Genomic DNA, 23,420 nt, shown 5'->3' with positions numbered 1-23,420 from the left:
CACACACACCAAGCACACACTAGGAACAATTTAGAATCACCAATGCACCAAACCTGCATGTCTTTGGACTGTGGGAGGAAACCCACGCAGACACGGGGAGAACATGCAAACTCCACGCAGGGAGAACCCAGGAAGCAAACCCGGGTCTCCTAACTGTGAGGCAGCAGCGCTACCCACTGCGCCACCGTGCCACCCAATTACTACATAGAACTCTCATTTTGGAAAAATGTCAGTGTGGCCCAGCGATTTTGATGTATCTTTTCATGTGTCATTTTGTGGTGACAGTAGCTTTGTAAAAAAATTTGTACACCCTTTTTTCCAGAGCCATTGACACATTCTTCTTTCTCTCTCTATCTGTTTCATGAGCAGCTCAACCACGACCTTTACAATGTGATGACAAAGCTGGAGTCTCAGCATTCCAACAAGGTCTTTATCATCAAAGGTGTTCCCAGGTAAGTCAAGACACGCTCTGCTCTAGAGCTGGTTAATTAGCCAAAAGTTAGATTTGAATATTCATATTAAAAAATAAGCATATATTTGAATATTGGATTACCAAGGCAGTCAAGTATTTCTTGCTCCATTTTGGTGTGTGTCTTTTTTTTTTTTTTAAATCATTTAAATACATCTCATTTCTTAGTTCATCATCAGAGCAGTATGGAAGTCGTTGTAGAAGATAGATAGATAGATAGATAGATACTTTATTAATCCCAATGGGAAATTCACATTCTCCAGCAGCAGCATACTGATACAATAAATAATATTAAATTAAAGAATGATAATAATGCAGGTGAAAAACAGACAATAACTTCATATAATGTTAAATGTTAACGTTTACCCCCCCCCCGGGTGGAATTGAAGAGTCGTATAGATAGATAGATAGATAGATAGATAGATAGATACTTTATTAATCCCAAGGGGAAATTCACATACTCCAGCAGCAGCATACTGATAAAGAACAATATTAAATTAAAGAGTGATAACAATGCAGGTATACAGACAGACAATAACTTTGTATAATTTTAACGCTTACCCCCCCGGGTGGAATTGCAGAGTCTCATAGTTTGGGGGAGGAACGATCTCCTCAGTCTGTCAGTGGAGCAGGACAGTGACAGCAGTCTGTCGCTGAAGCTGCTCTTCTGTCTGGAGATGACACTGTTTAGTGGATGCTAGAAGGAACACTTTGGAGCATACAACTTTCAATTAATTAAAATCACCAATAATATCAATTCTATTCATAATGGGCAATAGCAGACCAATCAGATATTCTGTATTTATGAAGTGAAGCAGATGAACTTGGGGGCTGTGCAAGTGCGAGATTAGTCTGCTTAGTTCTGAGACGGCCATGTGCTGAATCCGTCAATGCGACTACACATTTGTGCTTCTTTAACAAAGAATTTTGAGAGAATTTAAATTTCTGGAAAAAAAAAATACTCTGATTCTGAGAACATCCAACTGATGCGCCACACACCTGAAGGGAGATGTTTTATTTCCCATGGAGGATCCCGGGATATCACTCAGCATATAAATACCAAAAACATAAAGATGCCACCAAAATGAGTAAGTATACCAGGCAGGCCAATTTATGCAAGCATAGCACCGGTCATGTATCATTCAGCAACATCAATAAAATATGATCCGAGTGGCTGTATAGGGCTTTCTGATTCAACTGAACTATCAGATATGAAAGCGGCCGTAGATAGTGCTGTAATATAGCAATAAGCCCCTAGCAAGTACATAAGGTGTTATTTAAAGTAGACAAGTAATAAAGTGCCTTATTATATGAGTGGCTTTGAAGGCTCAGTTTATTTGGTTTTATTCTTTACAGTTGTAAACGTGTTTGTACACAGCATTGTAAAACCGTGATGCCCCCAGTCCCTGCTTCCCCAGAGGAGCCATTCCATTTCCTTACAGGGAGGATCTGGTCACCCTAAATATATTCCATTGTAGGTTACAAATTCTGGGTGATATGCACATGTGTTACCATTATGCTTTTTTAGCGTTTATTATTTTTTCTTTTTTTTCTTGGCATGTATCTGTAAACTGGTGATTATGGCTCATGCATAGTGTAGTTCCTTAAAAGATGCAAGTGAAATTTACATTTCTTAAATAAATTAAACTCTTAAAAAAAAAAAAAAAAAAACATAGCCTTTACAAAAATGGGATTTTCTGTGTGCATAAAGTGATGAAATCAAAAAGAAAATAGAATGGGGCACAGTTTGTACTCTGCCTTTGAACCTGTAATGCACAAAATAGATCCAGATATAATCACTTGCCACAAAAATAAATAAAATCCTGATTCAATTCTTATTATTTTTTCCTAGAAATGTCAAAAAAACAAATAAAGGCAGCTGACAATACATTGGGTATGTGGGACATGATGCGACGCTTTGCAGTGCAAGATGCCAGTTCAGTGATGCGGACAAGAGAAGGAAGTCAGGGAATAATATGATGGGGTTAAACTAATTCGGAGTTCTGTTTCTTCCCCTCCTGTGCAGTTACAGCAAAATTGTAATGCAGGTGATATTAGTCATTTTTTTCCCATTGTACTTTGTTGTTTTAGGCAAAATGCATCAAGTCAGCAGCTACCTAAGATCCAGACTGCATGCTAGCTGCATGTTGGCCAAGTTAGCTAAAATAAGCATTGCTGACACTGAAAGGTCATCATCCCACCGAATGGGATTTTAAAGATGGATAGAGATATGAAAGGCACTATATGATAGATAGATGGATAGATGTGAATGGCACTATATGATAGATAGATAAATAGATAGATAGATGCTTTATTGATCCCAAGGGAAATTTAAGTACCAGTAGTCAAGAATTATACCAAGTTAGATACAAACGTTTACGTACACGCTATACAAAAAATATTAAGTACAGGCTGTCAAATGCAATCACAGTACACTGGGGTTGGAATCTTACGGTCCAATACAGCTAGAAAAAGAAAAAAAGAAAAACACGGTAACACAGACGGAGCTACTGGTTAGGCTGCCACTAAAGCCATTATAATAAGAAAAAGGCAATGAATACTTCCTGCTGACTTGTGTTACAACTGTTAAGTCAAGGATCTCTGGTCCAAGAGTGAATTGGAATAGGATCAGGACTAGGGTACCAGAGAAGCGTTTAAAAACCTGTTCTTAGAACAAATTTAGATCCAAGAGCAAGCAGTTTTCTAATTTGTTTTGGTTTTACTCTTCTGATATTTAGTCCTCCAGGGTTAGATTCCTGCTTTAAAATTCCTAAATAAGAGTTTGTCTAGTGTTGATGATTCGGAGCTTTTTTGGTTCCACACTTTGGCTAACCCCAACAATCATTTATCATCTATCTTTCCATCCCTCTGCCCTACTTTTCTCTAAAGCACAATAAGAGTTTAGTAGAAAAATCTGTGCCAAAATGCATTGTGGAAGGTTGTGTTTAAGAAGCAGAAGGCTGTCCGTTTTACTAATGACAATACAAGGTAAACATCTAAATATACGATGCCACACAGCTAGAATAAATCCTGAAAGTGATGTGCAAAAAGGGATTTGTAAAATATAGCAATATTGCACTGTTGAGAGACATTACATCTCTGGGAATAGTTATGAGAGAGGCAAAAATAACTACAAGGCAAGAAACATAGTAATAAGAAAACCAGGTCAGAGCCAAAAAGAGCAAAATGATCAGTCAACCAAGGAATCAAAAGTCAAAGGGCAGAAATAATTTCAAAATACTGAAACAGAACATGATGCTAGGGCCTACTTGATAATAGAAGTTAATTAGAGCTAGGAAGAGATTTAGAAAGTTTATCCAAATGAGGGACATCATCCACCATATTTGTACCATCACATCCTGTGATGCACTTGATGCGACAGTTGCGATCAAGTGATGAATTTTATTGCATTGCGTAACCAAAGAATGAGATGGAAGGGAAATCAACTTTGTCAAAATAAACCAAAATGATTAAAAAAAACTCAATCATATTAAAAAATAACATGGCATATATGTATAAAATGTGTTAGTTGATACATGTATACTGTATGTGGGGTAACACAATGTCAAAGTTAGTGTGAGGGAGTAGCATCTCTGTATAAGGACAGGTTGGACACTGCCTTAATTCAAAATATGAATCAAGTAGTAAACTCATCTCAAGAATTTCAACACTTTGTTAAAATGTTTTTAGCAAACTCAACTTAGTTATAATCGAGTGTTTGCAGTTTTCCGATCCATTGGCTTGTGATTGTTGACGAGTCTCAGGAAGGATCCTGGCTTGGATCACCAATGGATTTAAGCAGAGGGGTAGGCCTTGCAAGCTACTCTCACACACTCACACACACCCTTTACATAGCTTCTCAGAATGACTCTCTACCTTTCCAACAGCATCGCTCTTGCAGGTCCCATTGGCCCTACCCAAATTTTTTTTTTCAAAGATGCCACTGGTTTGAGGTGAAATAAGCAACTGTTCTTTTATATTTGAACATTTTGGTTTGGGCCTTCAAAAAGATTTTAAACAATGCATTCCAAGTACAGGGAGATTCACTCACAAGAAGCCCCAAATATTCTGTTAATGTCAATATATTTATATAGCACATTTTAAACAACATAGAAATGCTGTGGCCAAAGTAGTTTAAAATAAGAGAAGAAAAAAAAAACATGCAATTAACATAAATAACATAAATAGAAATAAAAAAAATAAATGAACATAAATAAAATAAACAGAAGTAAAATTATAGAAACACAATGAGGAAACCATCAGTATTACTGAAGGTCATGGAATGCAAGTGAATAGAAATGAGTCTTTAATGTTGTTTTAAACACTTCAATTGTAGACGACTCCTTTATGTAATGAGGTAAAGCGTTCCACAGGCGAGGAGCAGCAGCTGCACAAGCCCTGTCTGTCCCCCTTAGTTTTACACTTGGTATGAGGGACAACAAGAGACAACTGACCAGAAGATCTACGCACTCTAGAAGGCTGGTGTAAAGCACACAATTCAGATAAATAGGCAGGAGCAAGCCCATGTAAAGATTTAAAAACTAGCAACAAGATTTTAAAATCAGTTCGAAAAACTGATAGGCAGCCAGTGTAAAGAAACTAATATTGGAGAAACAGAATCAGACTTTCTTGCCCCAACCAGAAAGCATTGTTGTAACTCGCATTAGGATGAAGCAATCTGAACCAAAAAAAATACACTCTATACCTTGTCGTATGTGTAATCGATTGCATTACATGCGATGCTGGAAGTGGTTTCCATTTTCTGCCAGACACATTTCGACACGTTGCTCCATGTTCCTGAACGTATCTAGGGAAATAGCAGCAATTTCATGTTGGATGTTTTCCTTCAAATCTTCCACAGTGTGAGGCTTGTTCCGATAGACTCTTCCTTTGAGTAGACCCCAAAGGAAGAAGTCTGGTGGTGTCAGATCTGGCGACCGTGGTGGCCCAAAGCCCCTTTGAAATTACCCTGTTGTCGAAGAGGGACTCAGTTTCTGCCATGCTCCTTGGCAATGTTTGACACGTTGCTCCATCTTGCTGGAAGTAACTTTCACCATCATCCAGTCGATTCTGACATCGCTTAAACGAATTGGTGACCCAGTAGGTTCACACCATGAAGACGCGCTGCTCAGTACTGTACACCACCATCCTGATGAGAAGTCGAATGATTGAGTGAAGGGATATGGGCGGCATGCACAAAGAAGTTGCAAATGGAGGTTAAACGTCACAACGGCTGTCCTGCACCTACCACGTCGCTCTGACAAAGGGGCATTGCAGCTTGTTCGAAGCTCCATATACTGAGGAGCACATTGCATGGTGTTTCATTCAGATTGCTTCATCCTCGCAAGACTTATTACAGAATATTCAACATCAACAACATTTATTTATATAGCACATTTTCATATAAATAATGTAGCTCAAAGTACTTAACATGATGAAGAAAGAGAAAAAAGACAAAGTAAGAATTAAAATAAGAGAACACTAATTAACATAGAATAAAAGTAAGGTCCAATGGCCAGGGAGGACAGAAAAAACTCCAGACGGCTGGAGAAAAAATAAAATCTGCAGGGGTTCCAGGCCATGAGACCGCCCAGTCCCCTCTAGTCATTCTACCTAACATAAATGATCAGTCCTCTTTGTATTTAGGGTTTTCATGGAAGGACTTGATGATGACGGTCACATGGACTTCTGGCCAATCAATGTAGGGACATCATGGTTCTTTGATTAGGTCAGCGTTTCTCAACCTTTAAGTATTTGTGACCCAAGTTTTCATAACAGTTTTAATCGCGCCCCACTAACGTTTTTTTGAAACCCTGATAAAATGTATTCCTATATTTTTTTGCTGCCAATACACCGTTACAAGTTTAAAATTTTCCTACGAATAGCAAAATTATGACACATATGGCAAAGGGGGGGCGCACCCCACAGTTTGGGAACCACTGGATTAGGTGGTGGTGGTGCAGCTCGCCACCACAGAAAACCGGAAAAAGAAGAGAAAGTAGGGTTTAGTACAGATTTTGGAGCCACCATGAATAGTAATGATAATTAATTGAATATGCAGAGCATCAGGATTAAATTAAAATGATGTTATGAGAAAGCCATGTTAAAGTAATGAGTTTTCAGCAGTTTTTTAAAGTGCTCCACTGTATTAGCCTGGCGAATTCCTATTGGCAGGCTATTCTATATTTTAGGTGCATAACAGCAGAAGGCCGCCTCACCACTTCTTTTAAGTTTAGCTCTTGGAATTCTAAGCAGACCCTCATTTAAGGATCTAAGGTTATGATTTGGAATATAAGACGTCAGACATTCCGATATACAAGATGGAGCAAGATTATTTAAGGCTTTATAAACCATAAGCAGTATTTTAAAGTCAATTCTGAATGACACAGGTAACCAGTGTAGTGACATCAAAACTGGAGAGATGTGCTCAGATTTTCTTTTCCTAGTTAGGATTCTACCAGCTGCATTCTGCACTCGTAATCGATTGGTGTCTTTTCTGGGTATTCCTGAGAGAAGTGTGTTACAGTAATCTAGTAGACTGAAAACAAAAGCATGAACTAATTTCTCAGCATCTTTCAATGATATAAGAGGTCTAGCTTTTGCTATATTTCTTAAGTGAAAAAATGCTGTCGTAGTGATCTGATTAATATGTGATTTAAAATTCAGGTCACAGTCAACAGTTACCCCTAAATTGTTTACGTCCATCTTGACTTTTAATCCTAATGCATAAAGTTTATTTCTAATAACCTCATTATATCCATTATTGCCTATCACTAAAATTTCAGTTTTCTCTTTATTTAGCTTGAGAAAATTACTACTCATCCACTCAGAAACACAAGTAAGACATTGTGTTAGTGAAACAAGAGAGTCGGGGTCATCAGGTGCTATTGATAAATACAGCTGCATGTCATCAGCATAGCTGTGGTAGCTCACATTATGCCCCGAGATAATCTGACCTAACGGAAGCATGTAGATCGAAAAGAGCAGCAGACCCAGGATAGAGCCTTGTGGAACACCATTCAGGGCCTCTTTCGAGTGAATCTCCCTGTATACAGTGCATCCGTAAAGTATTCACAGCGCATCACTTTTTCCACATTTTGTTATGTTACAGCCTTATTCCAAAATGGATTAAATTCATTTTTTTCCTCAGAATTCTGCACACAACACCCCATAATGACAACGTGAAAAAAGTTTACTTGAGGTTTTTGCAAATTTATAAAAATAAAAAAACTGAGAAATCCCATGTACATAAGTATTCACAGCCTTTACTCAATACTTTGTCGATGCACCTTTGACAGCAATTACAGCCTCAAGTCTTTTTGAATATGATGCCACAAGCTTGGCACACCTATCCTTGGCCAGTTTCGCCCATTCCTCTTTGCAGCACCTCTCAAGCTCCATCAGGTTGGATGGGAAGCGTCGGTGCACAGCCATTTTAAGATCTCTCCAGAGATGTTCAATCGGATTCAAGTCTGGGCTCTGGCTGGGCCACTCAAGGACATTAACAGAGTTGTCCTGAAGCCACTCCTTTGATATCTTGGCTGTGTGCTTAGGGTCGTTGTCCTGCTGAAAGATGAACCGTCGCCCCAGTCTGAGGTCAAGAGCGCTCTGGAGCAGGTTTTCATCCAGGATGTCTCTGTACATTGCTGCAGTCATCTTTCCCTTTATCCTGACTAGTCTCCCAGTCCCTACCGCTGAAAAACATCCCCACAGCATGATGCTGCCACCACCATGCCTCACTGTAGGGATGGTATTGGCCTGGTGATGAGCGGTGCCTGGTTTCCTCCAAACGCGAGTTCAATCTTTGTCTCATCAGACCAGAGAATTTCCTTTCTCATGGTCTGAGAGTCCTTCAGGTGCCTTTTGGCAAACTCCAGGCGGGCTGCCATGTGCCTTTTACTAAGGAGTGGCTTCCGTCTGGCCACTCTACCATACAGGCCTGATTGGTGGATTGCTGCAGAGATGGTTGTCCTTCTGGAAGGTTCTCCTCTCTCCACAGAGGACCTCTGGAGCTCTGACAGAGTGACCATCGGGTTCTTGGTCACCTCCCTGACTAAGGCCCTTCTCCCCCAATCGCTCAGTTTAGATGGCCGACCAGCTCTAGGAAGAGTCCTGGTGGTTTCGAACTTCTTCCACTTACGCATGATGGAGGCCACTGTGCTCATTGGGACCTTCAAAGCAGCAGAAATTTTTCTGTAACCTTCCCCAGATTTGTGCCTCGAGACAATCCTGTCTCGGAGGTCTACAGACAATTCCTTTGACTTCATGCTTGGTTTGTGCTCCGACATGAACTGTCAACTGTGGGATCTTATATAGACAGGTGTGTGCCTTTCCAAATCATGTCCAGTCAACTGAATTTACCACAGGTGGACTCCAGTTTAGCTGCAGAAACATCTCAAGGATGATCAGGGGAAACAGGATGCACCTGAGCTCGATTTTGAGCTTCATGGCAAAGGCTGTGAATACTTATGTACATGTGCTTTCTCGATTTTTTTATTTTTAATAAATTTGCAAAAACCTCAAACTTTTTTCACGTTGTCATTATAGGGTGGTGTTGTGTGTAGAATTCTGAGGAAAAAAATGAATTTCATCCATTTTGGAATTAGGCTGTAACATAACAAAATGTGGAAAAAGTGATGCGCTGTGAAGACTTTCTGGATGCACTGTATTTAAATAGTAACATTCCAACTGGCAGCCCTAGTTTACACCACTGTCATTGCTGAAAGCACCATATAGTTTTAACCCAGTAAGCCAAATTGTATTTTATGGAGTTTGTTGTTGAATTTGTTGTCTTTATAAAGTTCCTAAAATCCAATGCAAATTGACACTCATCCTCACATTTTTCAAGAATGTGGATGATGATGTACTGTCCTGTTTCTCTTGTTCTTAACAGCAAAAGACGCTCCCTGATGATCTCTTCTCCAATCCGGCCTGTTGATACATCCACTTCATTATCTGAGACCAGCATGGACCTGATCCAGAGCCCTGAAAAAGAGCCACTATCTCCAGTCAACAAAGATAATAATGCCGAAGAAAGTCCACCAGTATCTTGTAATGGTACCTCCTCTGTTCCCATAAATGCAGACAAAAGTACAGCACAAGACCAATCCAGCAAAAACATTCTCACCATTGAAGATGAAACCAAAGAAATACTTGACGAGGAAGGGAATGAGATTGAGGATGGAGAGACTTCTGGATCTGCTTCTCAGCACCTTGATGCCTTAAGCACTCCTGCTGAGACACAAACCAAAGCAGAAACAGCAAATGGCCCAACAGACCTGACAGATCCAGCACAGTCTGTTGAGATACCTTCCCAGCACAATGAATGTTCTCCATCAGAGGAGTGTGATCATCCCTTAAGTGAAGGTGACCCAAATGAGCCATCTTTGGGTGATGACTTGAATCAGGATACTGCAGTGATGGCCATCCAACAGAGTGAGATTCTTGAAGAGAGTCTAAAGGCTCATACTGAAGAATCACCTGGAAAGTCAGATCTGAGCTGTGATGAAGAATTATCTGACTCAGAGACTCCTGTCCCCACAGAGGACTCTAAAATCTGTTCTGAGGAGAAATTGACAGAGGATTCGGAGGATGGAACTGTGAGGCAGAATAAAGGAGGGCATCCACAGACAGAGGACATGCCTCCAGGATTCCTCTACAAGGTAAGTGGTTCAAGAGAACACTGCTGGGCTGGCTAATGGGATGGACCTCATCCTAATATGCTGACTTGACTCTGCAGGGCCTTGCACTTGAGGATTACCTTTCTGAGGAAGATGGACAACTGCAATTGAAAGAAGGGGATGTGATTCTTGTTATGACCAACACAAATGAGCTGGTAATGATCTTAAATTAATACATGCCATAGCCAAAAAGTCCTCTACCTATTTATAATTTTCATTATACAATACAAATCGTCAGAAGAATTAACTGATAGTCTAGGGTCTGTTGGCAGATGCCATCATTTATTAGGACTGAGCTATCTGAACTTATTTTAGCACAGAATTTACAGCATAAAGCACAGACAGTAAAAGGTTGCTGCTGTGTAAAAATTCACCTGCTGTGTGAATTAACTGTGAAATAAGGAAAGAGAAACCCAGAATAACACACCCATGATTTACAGTGGGATGAAAAGATCGTAGACCCTTAGGATTTATGGTTTAATATCTTTAATAATCTTTGAAGTAGGTAAAAGAGTGACTATCATTGTTTATTTGGCAGATGGGGTGATGCAGTATTTGGCACTGCCACCCCATGGATCCAGCATTATGGGTTCATATACCATGTCTGATTGCCCTGTGCTTGCAGTGGGTTCAGAAGAGGGAGGTCATGTTTTACGAGCATGCTACAATTCCATGAGGAAGCAACAAAAGGGTGTGAACAAAGTATAGCATACAATATTATCAAATTATTTCTGAAAGTCAAGATAAATAAGGTTTCACGTGGAGAGGTTGGGCTAACTAAACTAAAAGAAGTGGCAGTTCAGGGTGTGATGTGTGTAGATGGGTGCAGAATTGGCTCGGACACAGGAAGCAGAGGGTGATGGTGTGAGGAATCTCATCAGAATTGGCTGACGTTGAGTGGTGACCAGCAGGGGTCAGTGCTAGGGCCTCTGCTATTTTTAATATATATAAATGATTTAGATAGGAATATAAGTAACAAGCTGGTTAAGTTTGCAGATGATACCAAGTTAGCTAGATTGGCAGATAATCTCGAATCTGTTGAATCCTCGCAGAGGGACTTGTACAGCATACAGGCTTGGGCAGATTTGTAGCAGATGAAATTTAATGTACATAGTGTCAAGTCCACTATGACTACTTCTCATAAGGTGTACTTTTGATTTTCAGACCTCTCATTGTGTATTCAAACCTAACATTTTTACTTCCTATGTGTAATACTCCACATTTACTGGCATGTTGTAACTGAATGAGACTATGATTGCAGCAGCAACTTTCTCCTTTATTGCGTGCAGATTTATATGTGAACTGTCACCATTACTAATCCTAACCCTAATTCTTGTTTGTGGATACTTACACTCAAAGGTGAAGGCAAAAGTAGTTTAAAAGGTGATTTTTAATTTCTTTTTTGGAGTTGTCATAATATTTTGATGAATCAAAATATTATTTTTGTATATTGAGTGTAATTTTAAGTAGAAACCATTCAGATATGAAATATCTACAATACATGTTACACATTAACTAGCATGTGCAAGTAAGAATTTCACTGCACTCTATACATGCGACAATAATGACTCTACAAATGTATTGACCAATGACAAATATATTTCAATGCTGTTTAAAATTGATTTGTTAGAATGAAAATTATAGCTGTTTATAAGGTACTTAGGCACAAATCCCTCAGTTGTTTGTGTGATAATTTCATTTAAAAATGTTTGTAATTATATTTTTACTAGCTGAAATTTGTGGCAAGAGGTTTTAACATTTTAACACCCCGTGCTAATTCTCATTTTAGATTCCTACAATTACATTTCCACCACTCAAAATTCTAATTAGGGGAATATACAGTTCTATTTTGATTAGTGTAATGTAAAGGACTTTCTTATAGTTAGATATCTGTAATTACATTTTTACAAGACCAAACCCAAAATTTAAGATCTCTAATAATATACTTTAATTCAAGTGCATTAAATGTATATGTAATTTGAAATTTGAGTAGCCAAAATGCAATTATAGATATCTCTAATTAAAAGCTCCACAGAAGTCAAAAGTTCCTCTTTTTTTTTTTACTAGTCAAACTGTAATTACTGATATCTCTAATTAGAATATTATAGATACTGAAAATTGTAACTGTCACAAATAAACAAATGAGTTGGTGTGTGGGTAGTGCTGTCAGTTCATAGATCAGGGGTCGGGAACCTTTTTGGCTGAGAGAGCCATGAACGCCACATATTTTAAAATGTAATTCCGTGAGAGCCATACAATATGTTTAAAACTAAATACAAGTAAATGTGTGCATTTTATGTAAGACCAACACTTTTAAAATACAATAAGTCTCTGAATTCTTTTTAATAACGTTGTTATGCTGTTGCTAACCAATGATGAATAAAGTACTTCTTACCATTAATGCGACTTCTGGTGCTGCATGGTTTTGCTGATGGCTTTGTAGTCTGGTTGATACATGGTGAGGTTAAGCTTCATGCAGGGCGTTGAGACTTCCATCCGTTAAACGTCTGTTGACTCATCCAAAGCGAGAGAAAAGAATGGTGCTGCATTTATGTCCTTCACTTGTGTTGCCTCAATTTGATTTGCCGTCATGATGGTAAGATTGTGAACAGTTCTTGCCGACAGAGGCATGTCTTTTATTCGTTTTGATTATCTTGTCTTTATCTGAAAAGTCGTCAAAAAGTTCATTGGCAACATCAAGCATGAATGTTTTGGCATACTCCCCCATCTGTGAATGGCTTTCCATTTCTCACAATTGCTAAAGCACCAGCAAAGCTAGCCGAATTCCAGTCACCTTGTTGGGTCCAAACACGGAGTTGCTGCTGACTAGCTTGCACTCTGCACAGTAGCTCTTGACATGCTTTCTTCCTGCTGTCCCCCGCAGGATATTTCGATGCAAATGTAGTATGGCGCGTGTCAAAGTGCCGCTTTATATTTGACCGTTTCATCGATGCAATTTTATCATTGCATATTAGACACACTGCAGAACCTGCTCTCTCCACAAAGGCGAATTCCTCTGTCCATTCCTGCTGAAAAGTACGATACTCCTCATCTTTTTTTCTTTTAGCTATCTTCTTCGATAAAAGGGTTTCTGCAATTAGCTAGCTGACTACTTGATTAAAAGGAGGGAAGTTTACTTCCTGACCTCACAATGACCCGTGTACGTTACGCATTATCCAATAAAAATTTGGTGTTGTCCCAGAGGACAGCTGTGATTGGCTCCAGCCACCCGCAACCGTGAACATGAGCGGTAGGAAATGAATGAATTGAAATACATGAGAATGTTTGATATTTTTAATGTTATTCTTTTTTTTATTAAAGATTTGTCTGCGAGCCATCAAAAGAGCCACATCTGGCTCGCGAGCCATAGGTTCCCGACCCCTGTCATAGATCATATATTTTGTGTTGAGGTCCCACCCCAGTTGTTCTCCATATGGAGTTTGCACGTTTTCCTTGTGTCAATATGAGCATTCCTGAGTTACTCCAGTTTCCTTCCCACATTACCAGAAATGTGAAGGTTAGGTAAATTGTAGGTGACTATAAATCAGACTCAATTAAGTGTGAGTGGATGTTTGAACATTAGAACAATATAGACGAAGACCGGCCATTCAGACAACATAACTCGCCAGTTCTATCTACTTCATTATTCCAAAATAACATCAAGTTTAGCTTTGAAATTCCATAAAGTCCTAACGTCTACCACACTGCTTGGTAGCTTATTCTGTGTGTCTGTGGTTCTCTGTGTGAAGAAAAGCTTCCTAATATTTGTGTGAAATTTACCCTTAACAAGTTTCCAACTGTGTGAACTCATTTTAAAGTCACGATCTTGTTCCACTGGACTTATTCCCTTCATAATTTTAAACACTTCCGTCAATATTGTATGTGAGCTGCTCGACAATGGATTGGCGCTCTCCACAGAGCTACTAGCTGAATTGGCTTAGTGCTGCTGGTAGAGGTTCCCATAATTAGATGCGGCAGATTTTAAAATGTTATGTATGTAGGAATGTTATTATAAAGTGCCTCAAGATGGTGTTAACTAAAGCGTTAAATGTAAAGTATTACACATAGGAAGTTAAAATGTAAGATCTGAATATATGGTAGGAGGTTTGAAACTTATTATAAGGACCTAGAAGTAATCTACATCCAGACAGTGTATAGAAGTAGAAGGTGCTTGTAGTGCTACTGATGTATGATGTAGAGGTTCCACTTAAGATTCTACTTCTTCTTTCGGCTGCTCCAGTTAGGGGTTGCCACAGCAGTACAGTACAGTGGATTCCAGCAGCTACTAAAATGTGAGTACTTCAAGAACACAGGGACACAGATGGAAACTTCATAACTGTTAGCTTGTCAATGGGCTTTAAAACTGCCAGCTTTAGGAACGGGCTCTTTCCCAAGGCAACTGGAAATTTAACACATCTGTCTACTCCTGACCTCGCGTCTTGTAGACTGTTTGTTTTTATCTTAAGTGGCTAATGTTGGTGTATAATTATGTGAACTGACATAATGATGCAGGATCAGCACAGCCATCTTAAACCACCAGAGCCCTGGCTTTGGTCAGTTTTAGAATGCAGATTCTTAAAAAACTCTCTAGTTTCCTTCCCCATATCAAATGTTCATGTTTAGATGAATCATGAAAACAGAAGTGTGGTGGGTATAGCCTGCCTTACCCTTGTTTTTGTAGTGTATGTGTTACGGCCAAAGCGGGAAGTGGCCAACCAAATCGGGAAATTGCCAATGTCTCTGTAAATTGACCTGACAATGTCCGATCTTTTCCTCGATTTTCGGGATTTGGCCAGCCAGTTTTGCGAAATGGCACGTGGCTATTGGCCAAAGTCAGAAGAAAAAAGGCATGAGCAGCAATTTTTGCACAGTTAGTAGTTCAATTGCATCGAGTGTAGCCTTGGCGGCTCTTGTTCAGAAAACGGATACCGTTTGGTTGTTTTACAATAATTAAGATTAGGTATACTGTATAAGTAGGTTTCACATTTCTGTTATCATTTTAGCCCTAGAATAGTGACTTAACATCAGGGACCTATTTTATTGACCTTAAGGTTAGTGTTTGGGCGAGGGGAAGGCCGTCTAAAGTGGTGTCTGCTTTCTGAACAAGAACCGCCTTGAGCAGTTTCTTGTGCAGAATGGAAAACTCATTTCTGGTTCTGCATCTGAAAGTTTTTAAGCATCTTCACACCTTGAGCGGACAGTCTCACATCAGCGTATCAGATTTTGGCCAGGGAGTTCTTGCCACTTCGCGAAATGGCCAACCAAAGTAGCATATATGCTGGTCATTTCTAGTAATTCGGACTTTGGCCACACCTCATAGCTAAAATACGAAATGGCCAGCCAATTCGGGAACTGGCTGAACTTCGGGTTTTGGCCGTAACATATGCATGTTCTCCCTGTGTTCTTTTGGCTTTCCTCTGTGTAATTCAGTTTCCTCCGAGATCCCAAAAATGCACATGTTTGGTTTACCATCAACTCTGAACTCAATGGCTGACAACTAATTGTACGCAGCCGCCGTTCTTCTCGTTGAAAGCTATAGCACCGACAGTTCATCGTCATTTTGCACTCAATTGTTGTCATTTCATGCATGTTTTCGATCCATCCTGTCAACCAAAATTATTAATGACTGGATCACAGAGCAGAGCATAAAGAGAGGACTTCTTATAAGATTTTCTTTCCTAGTCGTCATCGTTTCTGTTTGTGTGGTTCTGTTAGCATCTTGGAACATCAACTGATAGCTTAGGTTTGTGCTATTTGTTTCAAAGTGGTAACAGTCTGGATTCTGATTCCAAATGTATTGTTACTTTCTCGTATACAAAGTACAGTGGAACCTGTACATAATTCGTTCCAAAACTCTGGTCGTAAACTGATTTGGTCGTGAACCGAAGCAATTTCCCCCATAGGATTGTATGTAAATACAATTAATCCGTTCCAGATCATACGAACTGTAAAAGTTTTTAAGCACAAATATAGTTAATTAAACCATAGAATGCACAGCGTAATAGTAAACTAAATGTAAAACCATTGAATAACACTGAGAAAACCTTGGACAACAGAGAAAACTAACATTGTAAGAGTTCGCCTTATAAAGTAGCCTTATGACCCGATCACTGTAAACATTTTTTTTTTTTGAGTTTTAAGCACGGGAAAAAAAGGAACATTTGAACAAATCCGAACTTTATTTAAAAGCCAACCATAAGCAACGAAGAAAGTAACATTGCAGGAGTTCACGCTAATAGCATTACAACCCGATCGCTGTGTAAACTTTTTTTTAAGCACAGGGAAAAAAATGAACATTTGAAAAATCAGAAATTTAATAAACAACCAAGAAAAGTAACATTGCAACAATTCACGCTACAAACCGAAAAATGAACATTTGAAAAATCCGTAATACAAAAACGAACCATAAACCACCAAGAAAACTAACCTTGCATGAGTTGAATTTTGGCATGAAGTGAGGAGGAACTGGGTGGAGAGCAATCCGGTCTCGTCGCAGTTGAAGACTTGTTGCGGGATGTAGCCTTCGTCCTCCACTAATTTTGTGAAATATTTCACGAATTCTTTTGCAGCTTCAGCGTCGGAACTAGCAGCCTCTCCATGCCTTACCACACTATGAATGCCACTTCTCTTGCGAAACTTTTTAAACCATCCTCTACTGGCTTTAAATTCCTCACTTTCGCCACTCGTAGAAGGATAGTTTTGCAGCAAATCACCATAATCTTCCTGGCTTTCTCGTATAACATCGCCTCACTTATGCCATCCCCTGCAAGTTGCTTCTCGTTCAGCCACACTAGCAACAGTTTTTCCACCTCGTCCAGCACTGCCTGGTTAACGCTGTAACTGCTTTTGCAACATCAGCTGCTTTAATAGATTCTTTCTGCTTTAAAATAGTCGGCAAGATCAGTAACACGAACGCCATGCTCATACTTTTCAATAATTTCTTTCTTCGATTTCAATTTTCTGCAAAATAATTCATTACATTTATATAGTGCTTTTCTCAGTACAGAAGCCATGGTTAACTGAAAAAGCACATGAAATACTGTAGAGCACAAAGAGTTCACAGGTAAAGCACGCACATCTGAATGAGAACAATGAACAGGGAGAGACTGAACACGTAATTGGTGCGTACGAACCGGAAGGGAAATGAAATAGAGCACAAAGAGTTCACAGCGAAAGCACGCACACATGTGCAAGCACGCACGTCTGACCGAGAACAATGCAACACGTGCGGAAATCATCGGTGAGCACAAACCGAAAGGGAAACTGGCTTGTTCGTGGTCTTGAACCGAGGCAAAAGTTTGGTGAACGTTTTGGTCATAAACCGATTTGTACGTGTACCGAGACGTTCGTGAACCGAGGTTCCACTGTATAGGGAAAGTATTGGGTCTGTGTACTTTTTGGTATTTGAAATTTCATTTTAGAAGCAAAAACAAAAATGAAAGGAATTTTGTGTAATGTGTAATTTTAAGTTTACGACTGCTATTTGTTACCATAGAATTAAAAAAATACCTTATTTTCCCTCATTTTATTCTTTAATCAAAAATCTAAATCTGAAGGTTCCTTTCATTTTCGTTTTTTCGTTTTTGCTTCTGAAAAGAAATTTCAAATACCAAAAAAGTACACGGACCAATATTGGAATCATCCAAAAATTCAATTTTGACATTTTGATGAATCTCTGTTTTAGACCTCCCAGAGTCTGAAAATACCATTTTTTGGAATTGTGTGTGTGTGTGTGTGTGTGTGTGTATAAACACGATAACCTGTGTATGCTTTCACTTAGGTCAACCAAGTTTTGCATACAGGTACAGTACTATGTACAAAACGCAGATTTCTATCAACTTTTGGGCTATTTCTGTTAGCCGGAAGTGGTACTTTACCTTTTATTCATGCAGCTGCAGAGTCTGATTTATTCAACTTTACTTAAATAATAATTGTTCAACATGTTATTAATTTAATTTGATTTGTTGTTGATGGTTCTTTAATGTATACTAGCCAACCCGCGGCGTAGCATACGCCGCATAATTATGTATTGATGGGTGAACACATGCTGAACGACACAGTTGTCCAAATGGGGTGGGTTTGTGGATACCACTATGAGTGAATGAAAAGATAGACCTCTGGAGAGAGCAACATATTATTGTCCGTGACTGAAAGCGGGATCGTCTGTGACGATGGAGGCCACGCTGGTGAAAGTCACTTTGCCGGTAGGGATAAGTGTCAGTACTTGTAGATTAAGGTGTAGCGAGTCTTCGTTGTTGACGCTTAATATAGCTTGCGTACTGAGTTGTTCCGGAGTCACAGTTGAGAAACACTTTTTTAATGTCTTTTAAGCACAGGGGAAAAAATGAAAATGTGAAACATCCATAATGTAATAAGCCACCAAGAAAAAGTAACATTGCAACAATGCTATCTACGACCTGATCTCTGTACAGTAATCCCTCCTCCATCGCGGGGGTTGTGTTCCCGAACCCCCCGCAAAAGGTGAAAATCCGCGAAGTAGAAACCATATGTTTATATGGTTATTTTTATATTGTCATGCTTGGGTCACAGATTTGCACAGAAACACAGGAGGTTGTAGAGAGACAGGAACGTTATTCAAACACTGCAAACAAACATTTGTCTCTTTTTCAAAAGTTTAAACTGTGCTCCATGACAAGACAGAGATGACAGTTTTGTCTCACAATTAAAAGAATGCAAACATATCTTCCTCTTCAAAGGAGTGTGCGTCAGGAGCACAAAATGTCGGAAAGAGAGAGAGAAAAGCAAACAAATCAATAGGGCTGTTTGGGCTTTTAAGTATGCGAAGCACCGCGGCACAAAGCTGTTGAAGGCGGCAGCTCACACCCCCCCTCCGTCAGGAGCAGAGAAAGAGAGAGAGAGAGAGAGAGAAGAGAGACAGAGAAAAACAAACAATCAAAAATCAATACGTGCCCTTCAAGCTTTTAAGTTTGCGAAGCACCATGCAGCATGTCGCTTCACGAAGCAGCTGCACAGAAGAGAGCAACATGAAGATAATCTTTCAGCATTTTTAGACGAGCGTCCGTATCGTCTAGGTGTGCGAACAGCCCCCCTGCTCAATCCCCCTACATCAGGATCAGAGAATGTCAGTGCAGAGAGAGAGAGAGAGAAAAGTACGTTGGGTAGCTTCTCAGCCATCTGCCAATAGCGTCCCTTGTATGAAATCAACTGGGCAAACCAACTGAGGAAGCATGTACCAGAAATTAAGAGACCCATTGTCCGCAGAAATCCGCGAACCAGCAAAAAATCTGCGATATATATTTAAATATGCTTGCATATAAAATCCACGATAGAGTGAAGCCGCAAAAGGCGAAGTGCGATATAGCGAGGGATTACTGTAAACAGAAGTGAAAACAAAATCGAGCCCGGTGTATTCTTTAACTGCCTTGTAGCGCTGTAGTAGTGCTGCTACTTTGCAGTAAGGAGACTGTGGAAGATTGTGGTTTCGCTTCCTGTTCCTCCCTGTGTGGATAGCGCTTTGAATACTGAGAACACCGCTATATCGATGTAACGAAGTATTAACAGGAAATTGTCTTTGTGTAATAGTAAAAGGCAAATTATCCGTGACAAACAAACTGTTTTAAAAGGCTGCATACCTACCCGCGGAGTAGTCTACGCTGCATAATCACGGCGCTTTTTAAATGTTTTTTAAGCATAGGGAAAAAATTAACATTTGCAAAATCCGTAACGCTGCTTTCTGTAAGTACAATGCACACGCGTTTAATTTGTCGGCCACTTTTTGCCAGCCGTCTTTTCTGGTTTGGGCTGCTTTTGCAGGGTTACCGCTTGTGCATATTAAATCTTGAAATCCTTCGAGTAACTAATTAACTAACTAACTAACACCAACCCACCCACACACACAGCTTGTGTGAAACAAATTGCGCCCGTACTTTCATAATTTTGTTGTAGCCTATAGTGGAGTCAGGCACAGAGAAGGTCAGCTGCTGAGAGAGCGTCTCGACTGTTGCAGGGCCTGCATCGGTGAAGCAGGTGAGACACTAATGAAACCGAGGCACAGGGCTTATTGGTTTTTAAAGACTGCTTCCTTCATTGTGTTTTAACCTCGGTTTTAAAGGATTGTTTTAAGGATCCCATGGGATACCCCTCGCAAACTGTTTTAGACGCTGCATTCAGCAATTCACATCCGCGACAAACATGCCTCTTCTTACATGGTCCTGCCGCGTCCACCCTCATTCTCAAAGCATACACTCCGCCTGGTCATGTGCCCGCTCGCAAGAGCAACTCACGGAGACCTGCCCACCAACTCTAAGACCATGGCGTGTAAAACAGTTTGCGATGGTGGTGCATGCGTCATAACCGAAAAGAATAATGAAAAGTCAACGTGGCTCAGAGGTGCATTTGGACTCCTAGCACAGACGAAAGCGACTTACGGGGTGGTCGGTGAGTTGTTGCATCCGGGCACATGAGCAGGCAGTGGGAATGCCTAGAGAGCGAGGGTGAACGCGGGCCGGGGAATAAGGAGTGTTGGTGGGCGGGGAAATGTTTTCCGTGTTCCTGCAGGACCATCTAAGAAGACACATGTTTGTCGCGGATGCGAATTGCTGTATGTAGCGTATAAAACGGTTTGCGATGTTGCACGCGGTCGTGCGTCGTAACCAAAAAGTCAACGTGGCTCAGAGCTGCATGTGGACTGTAGCACAGACAAACAGAAATGACGGCGTGTTTTCCGAGGCATCGTGTCCGAGTTGGTGGGCGTGGCTCTGGCGAGTTTTCGTCGTATCTAATGGTCTTAGAGTTGGTGGCGTGGCTCCTTCCTGCGTGCTTTCATGGGTGTCTTGCCCGCTCTGGCGGCGGCTTAGAGAATTATATATATATAGATAATATAAAAATATAATCATTGTCTTACGGTTTACTCTTCAGATATCCATCCCCAAATCTAATTATATGAGAAAGTCTAGTGGAGGACCACTCCGATTTTGTTTTCTTGAGGATGTGATCCCTTCTTTATCACGCGGTAGCAATTGCTGAGGGGTTTCAACATGGACATTTATGTTTTTAAGAGCACATCTGTACATAACGTGTTCCAGATCTGTTAGCCTGCACTCAGTCAGCAGCGCTATACAAAAGAATTAATGGACTTGAATCCTGTAACTGATCTGTCTTTCTGTTTGTTGAATGAACCAAAAAAATAAGGCTGTGCTTGTCTTTTTGTAGCACATTATTTTTCCTGGCAATATAGCAAAGCCGCTCTCTCTTTTGATTTCTTGAAAGTACCACAGAGAATAACATAAGCATTTGCCTGAGGATAGAAAAGATACAGTTATTAAGTCATAAAGAATTGAAGACTAAGAAATGCACCATTTACTTTTTCTCTTTTCAGCCAGAAGGGATTCTGACGGGAATGAATGAAACTGACTGGATTCAGCAGAAGAACCCAGAAGACTACAAAGGCTCTTTCCCAGCTAGTCTAATCCAGCCACAAGCTCCATAAGAGTCCTCATCCGAAGTCCTCCACCGAAAATGTAGCTTATGCTTTGCCTGGCTTCATATTTCATATTGCCTAACCAGCAAAGCCTGAGGATGTAATTCATTGGTGTGTTCACTGTAGGTCCCCACCTTCATGCCATTTCTCAGTGCCTCCTAGGACTCTCCACCAGCGAAGCACTGTAGGAACAAAGATTAAAGAAAGCTAGACATCTTGGTTGCAAGTGAAGGAGCGTCTGAAGCCAGATTCTGCTGCCTCTGCTTAATAGTCCACACAAGGCTTGAGCCTCATCATTCTGCTGACTTAAGACACACAACCTGGAATCTGTTAATGAACGACTCCGCATCTCAAAGACCTGTAATCAGTTCCCGCATTCTGCACTGTGCCTTCAAAGCAAAAAACAACCTCTTGCCAACCGACGCGGTTAACGTTGCTCCTCAGAGTGTCCAACTAACAAGCAGACGCAGTCTCTGGCTTAGCCTGAGCATGAAACGACATTAGCAAAACGATCCCAAGCCACACAGAGTCATGCGTCATAGAGGATTTGGTTTTCTGCTGCCACATGATGTCATTCATGTAAAATGAAAACAAAATATTTGGAGTGGGAAACAGCAACGTATCGAAACACTCAGGTTTTAAATGTATAACCAAACAGGCCTGCTTATGGGCCAGGCGAGGGGAAGGAATGATGGATATTGTGGTGCAGCCAACTTCAAACTTGTCAGTTTTTGTCATAAGGATGCTTCTTGGGGTGTTAAACTACACCTTTCCCTAAATGAATTATTTCTTGATTTTTTGTTTCCGCAAACAAGTACTTCTTTATATCAATAATTTGTAATAAAGCCTACACTACCTAGAGCTGTAAAAATTAGTATTTTTTATGAGTGTTTTCATTAAAAATGTCTGTTTTCAAATCACATGTATATTGTTTTCCTTGAATTTATTTTATCTTAATCACAACGCACAACACATTTCTATAATTCATTCACAATTAGAACAAATTAGACAAGAATAGGCCATTCAGCCCAACAAGGTTTACAAACCCTATTCATCTAGAAACTCCTAAAAACATTGCATCAATTCAATTCTATTAACTTTTTAGTTTAAAATATCACATCATAGACAACTGGAAGTGCAATTTAGTGCTGCTATCTCACGAGCCCAGCAATCTGAGTCCTGTTTGCTACCCACTCAGTGACTATACTGTAAGGTCAAAAGTTGGTTTTGTCCAGAATAATATTTCAGCTTTATTGAAAAGTGCTTGATTAACCATTAAAAAACAAATGCTATTCTGTTCCCCAGTTGACATCTTTTGGAATAATGGACAGACAAACCTACAGTAGTGCATTTCTCGTAGATCCAGTCTCTAGCACAGCTTTTGATTTCCACCAGTTCTTCAGGTTTAAATACAAGCTGATCATCTTTCTTGACACTTTCCACAGGGTCACTGCCATAGATGATGTTTCTGCCAACTTGGATGCAGAAATCACCACGGAGTCCCTTCTGCTCGAATCGCTTGATGATCTTGCCCATCAGTCCCCTCTGGACCCCGTCTGGCTTGACTGTGATGAAATTGTGCTCCTCTGTTCCGGCCATGATGCTGATATTAAAAGAAGAAGCCTTGCAAGACTGGCCAGTGAATCAAAACAGCTGAGCACTTTGGTGTCTATCGGGCAAAACTGTCACACCTACAGTGCCTGCCATAATGTTTGGGACACATTTGTTCTTGATTTCCCCCTCTGCGCCACAACTCCTTTAAGGCGAATGTCGACTTTTGTCAACAGGAGAGGTTGAGGGCGATAGTTAA

The 23,420-nt window shown here is 40.1% G+C and overlaps 1 protein-coding gene across 1 annotated transcript in view; it reads left to right on the top strand.

The window, feature by feature from the left end:
- The window catches only part of bin2a (bridging integrator 2a), an 88,556-nt gene extending 66,039 nt beyond the window's left edge, over positions 1-22,517 (top strand). Inside the window, exons 10-13 of the mRNA XM_051925062.1 lie at positions 370-452; positions 9,363-10,131; positions 10,209-10,304; positions 21,509-22,517. Of these exons, the coding sequence (XP_051781022.1) occupies positions 370-452; positions 9,363-10,131; positions 10,209-10,304; positions 21,509-21,619 (1,059 nt within the window). The 3' untranslated portion in view covers positions 21,620-22,517. The remainder of the gene's footprint in view (positions 1-369; positions 453-9,362; positions 10,132-10,208; positions 10,305-21,508) is intronic.
- Positions 22,518-23,420: the final 903 nt, after the last annotated feature.

This window comes from Erpetoichthys calabaricus, chromosome 3 (assembly GCF_900747795.2).
Source record: "Erpetoichthys calabaricus chromosome 3, fErpCal1.3, whole genome shotgun sequence".
NCBI classification, from domain to species: Eukaryota; Metazoa; Chordata; class Cladistia; order Polypteriformes; family Polypteridae; genus Erpetoichthys; species Erpetoichthys calabaricus.
Note: the sequence above shows the minus strand (reverse complement) of the source record. Positions and strands in the feature narration are given on the sequence as shown.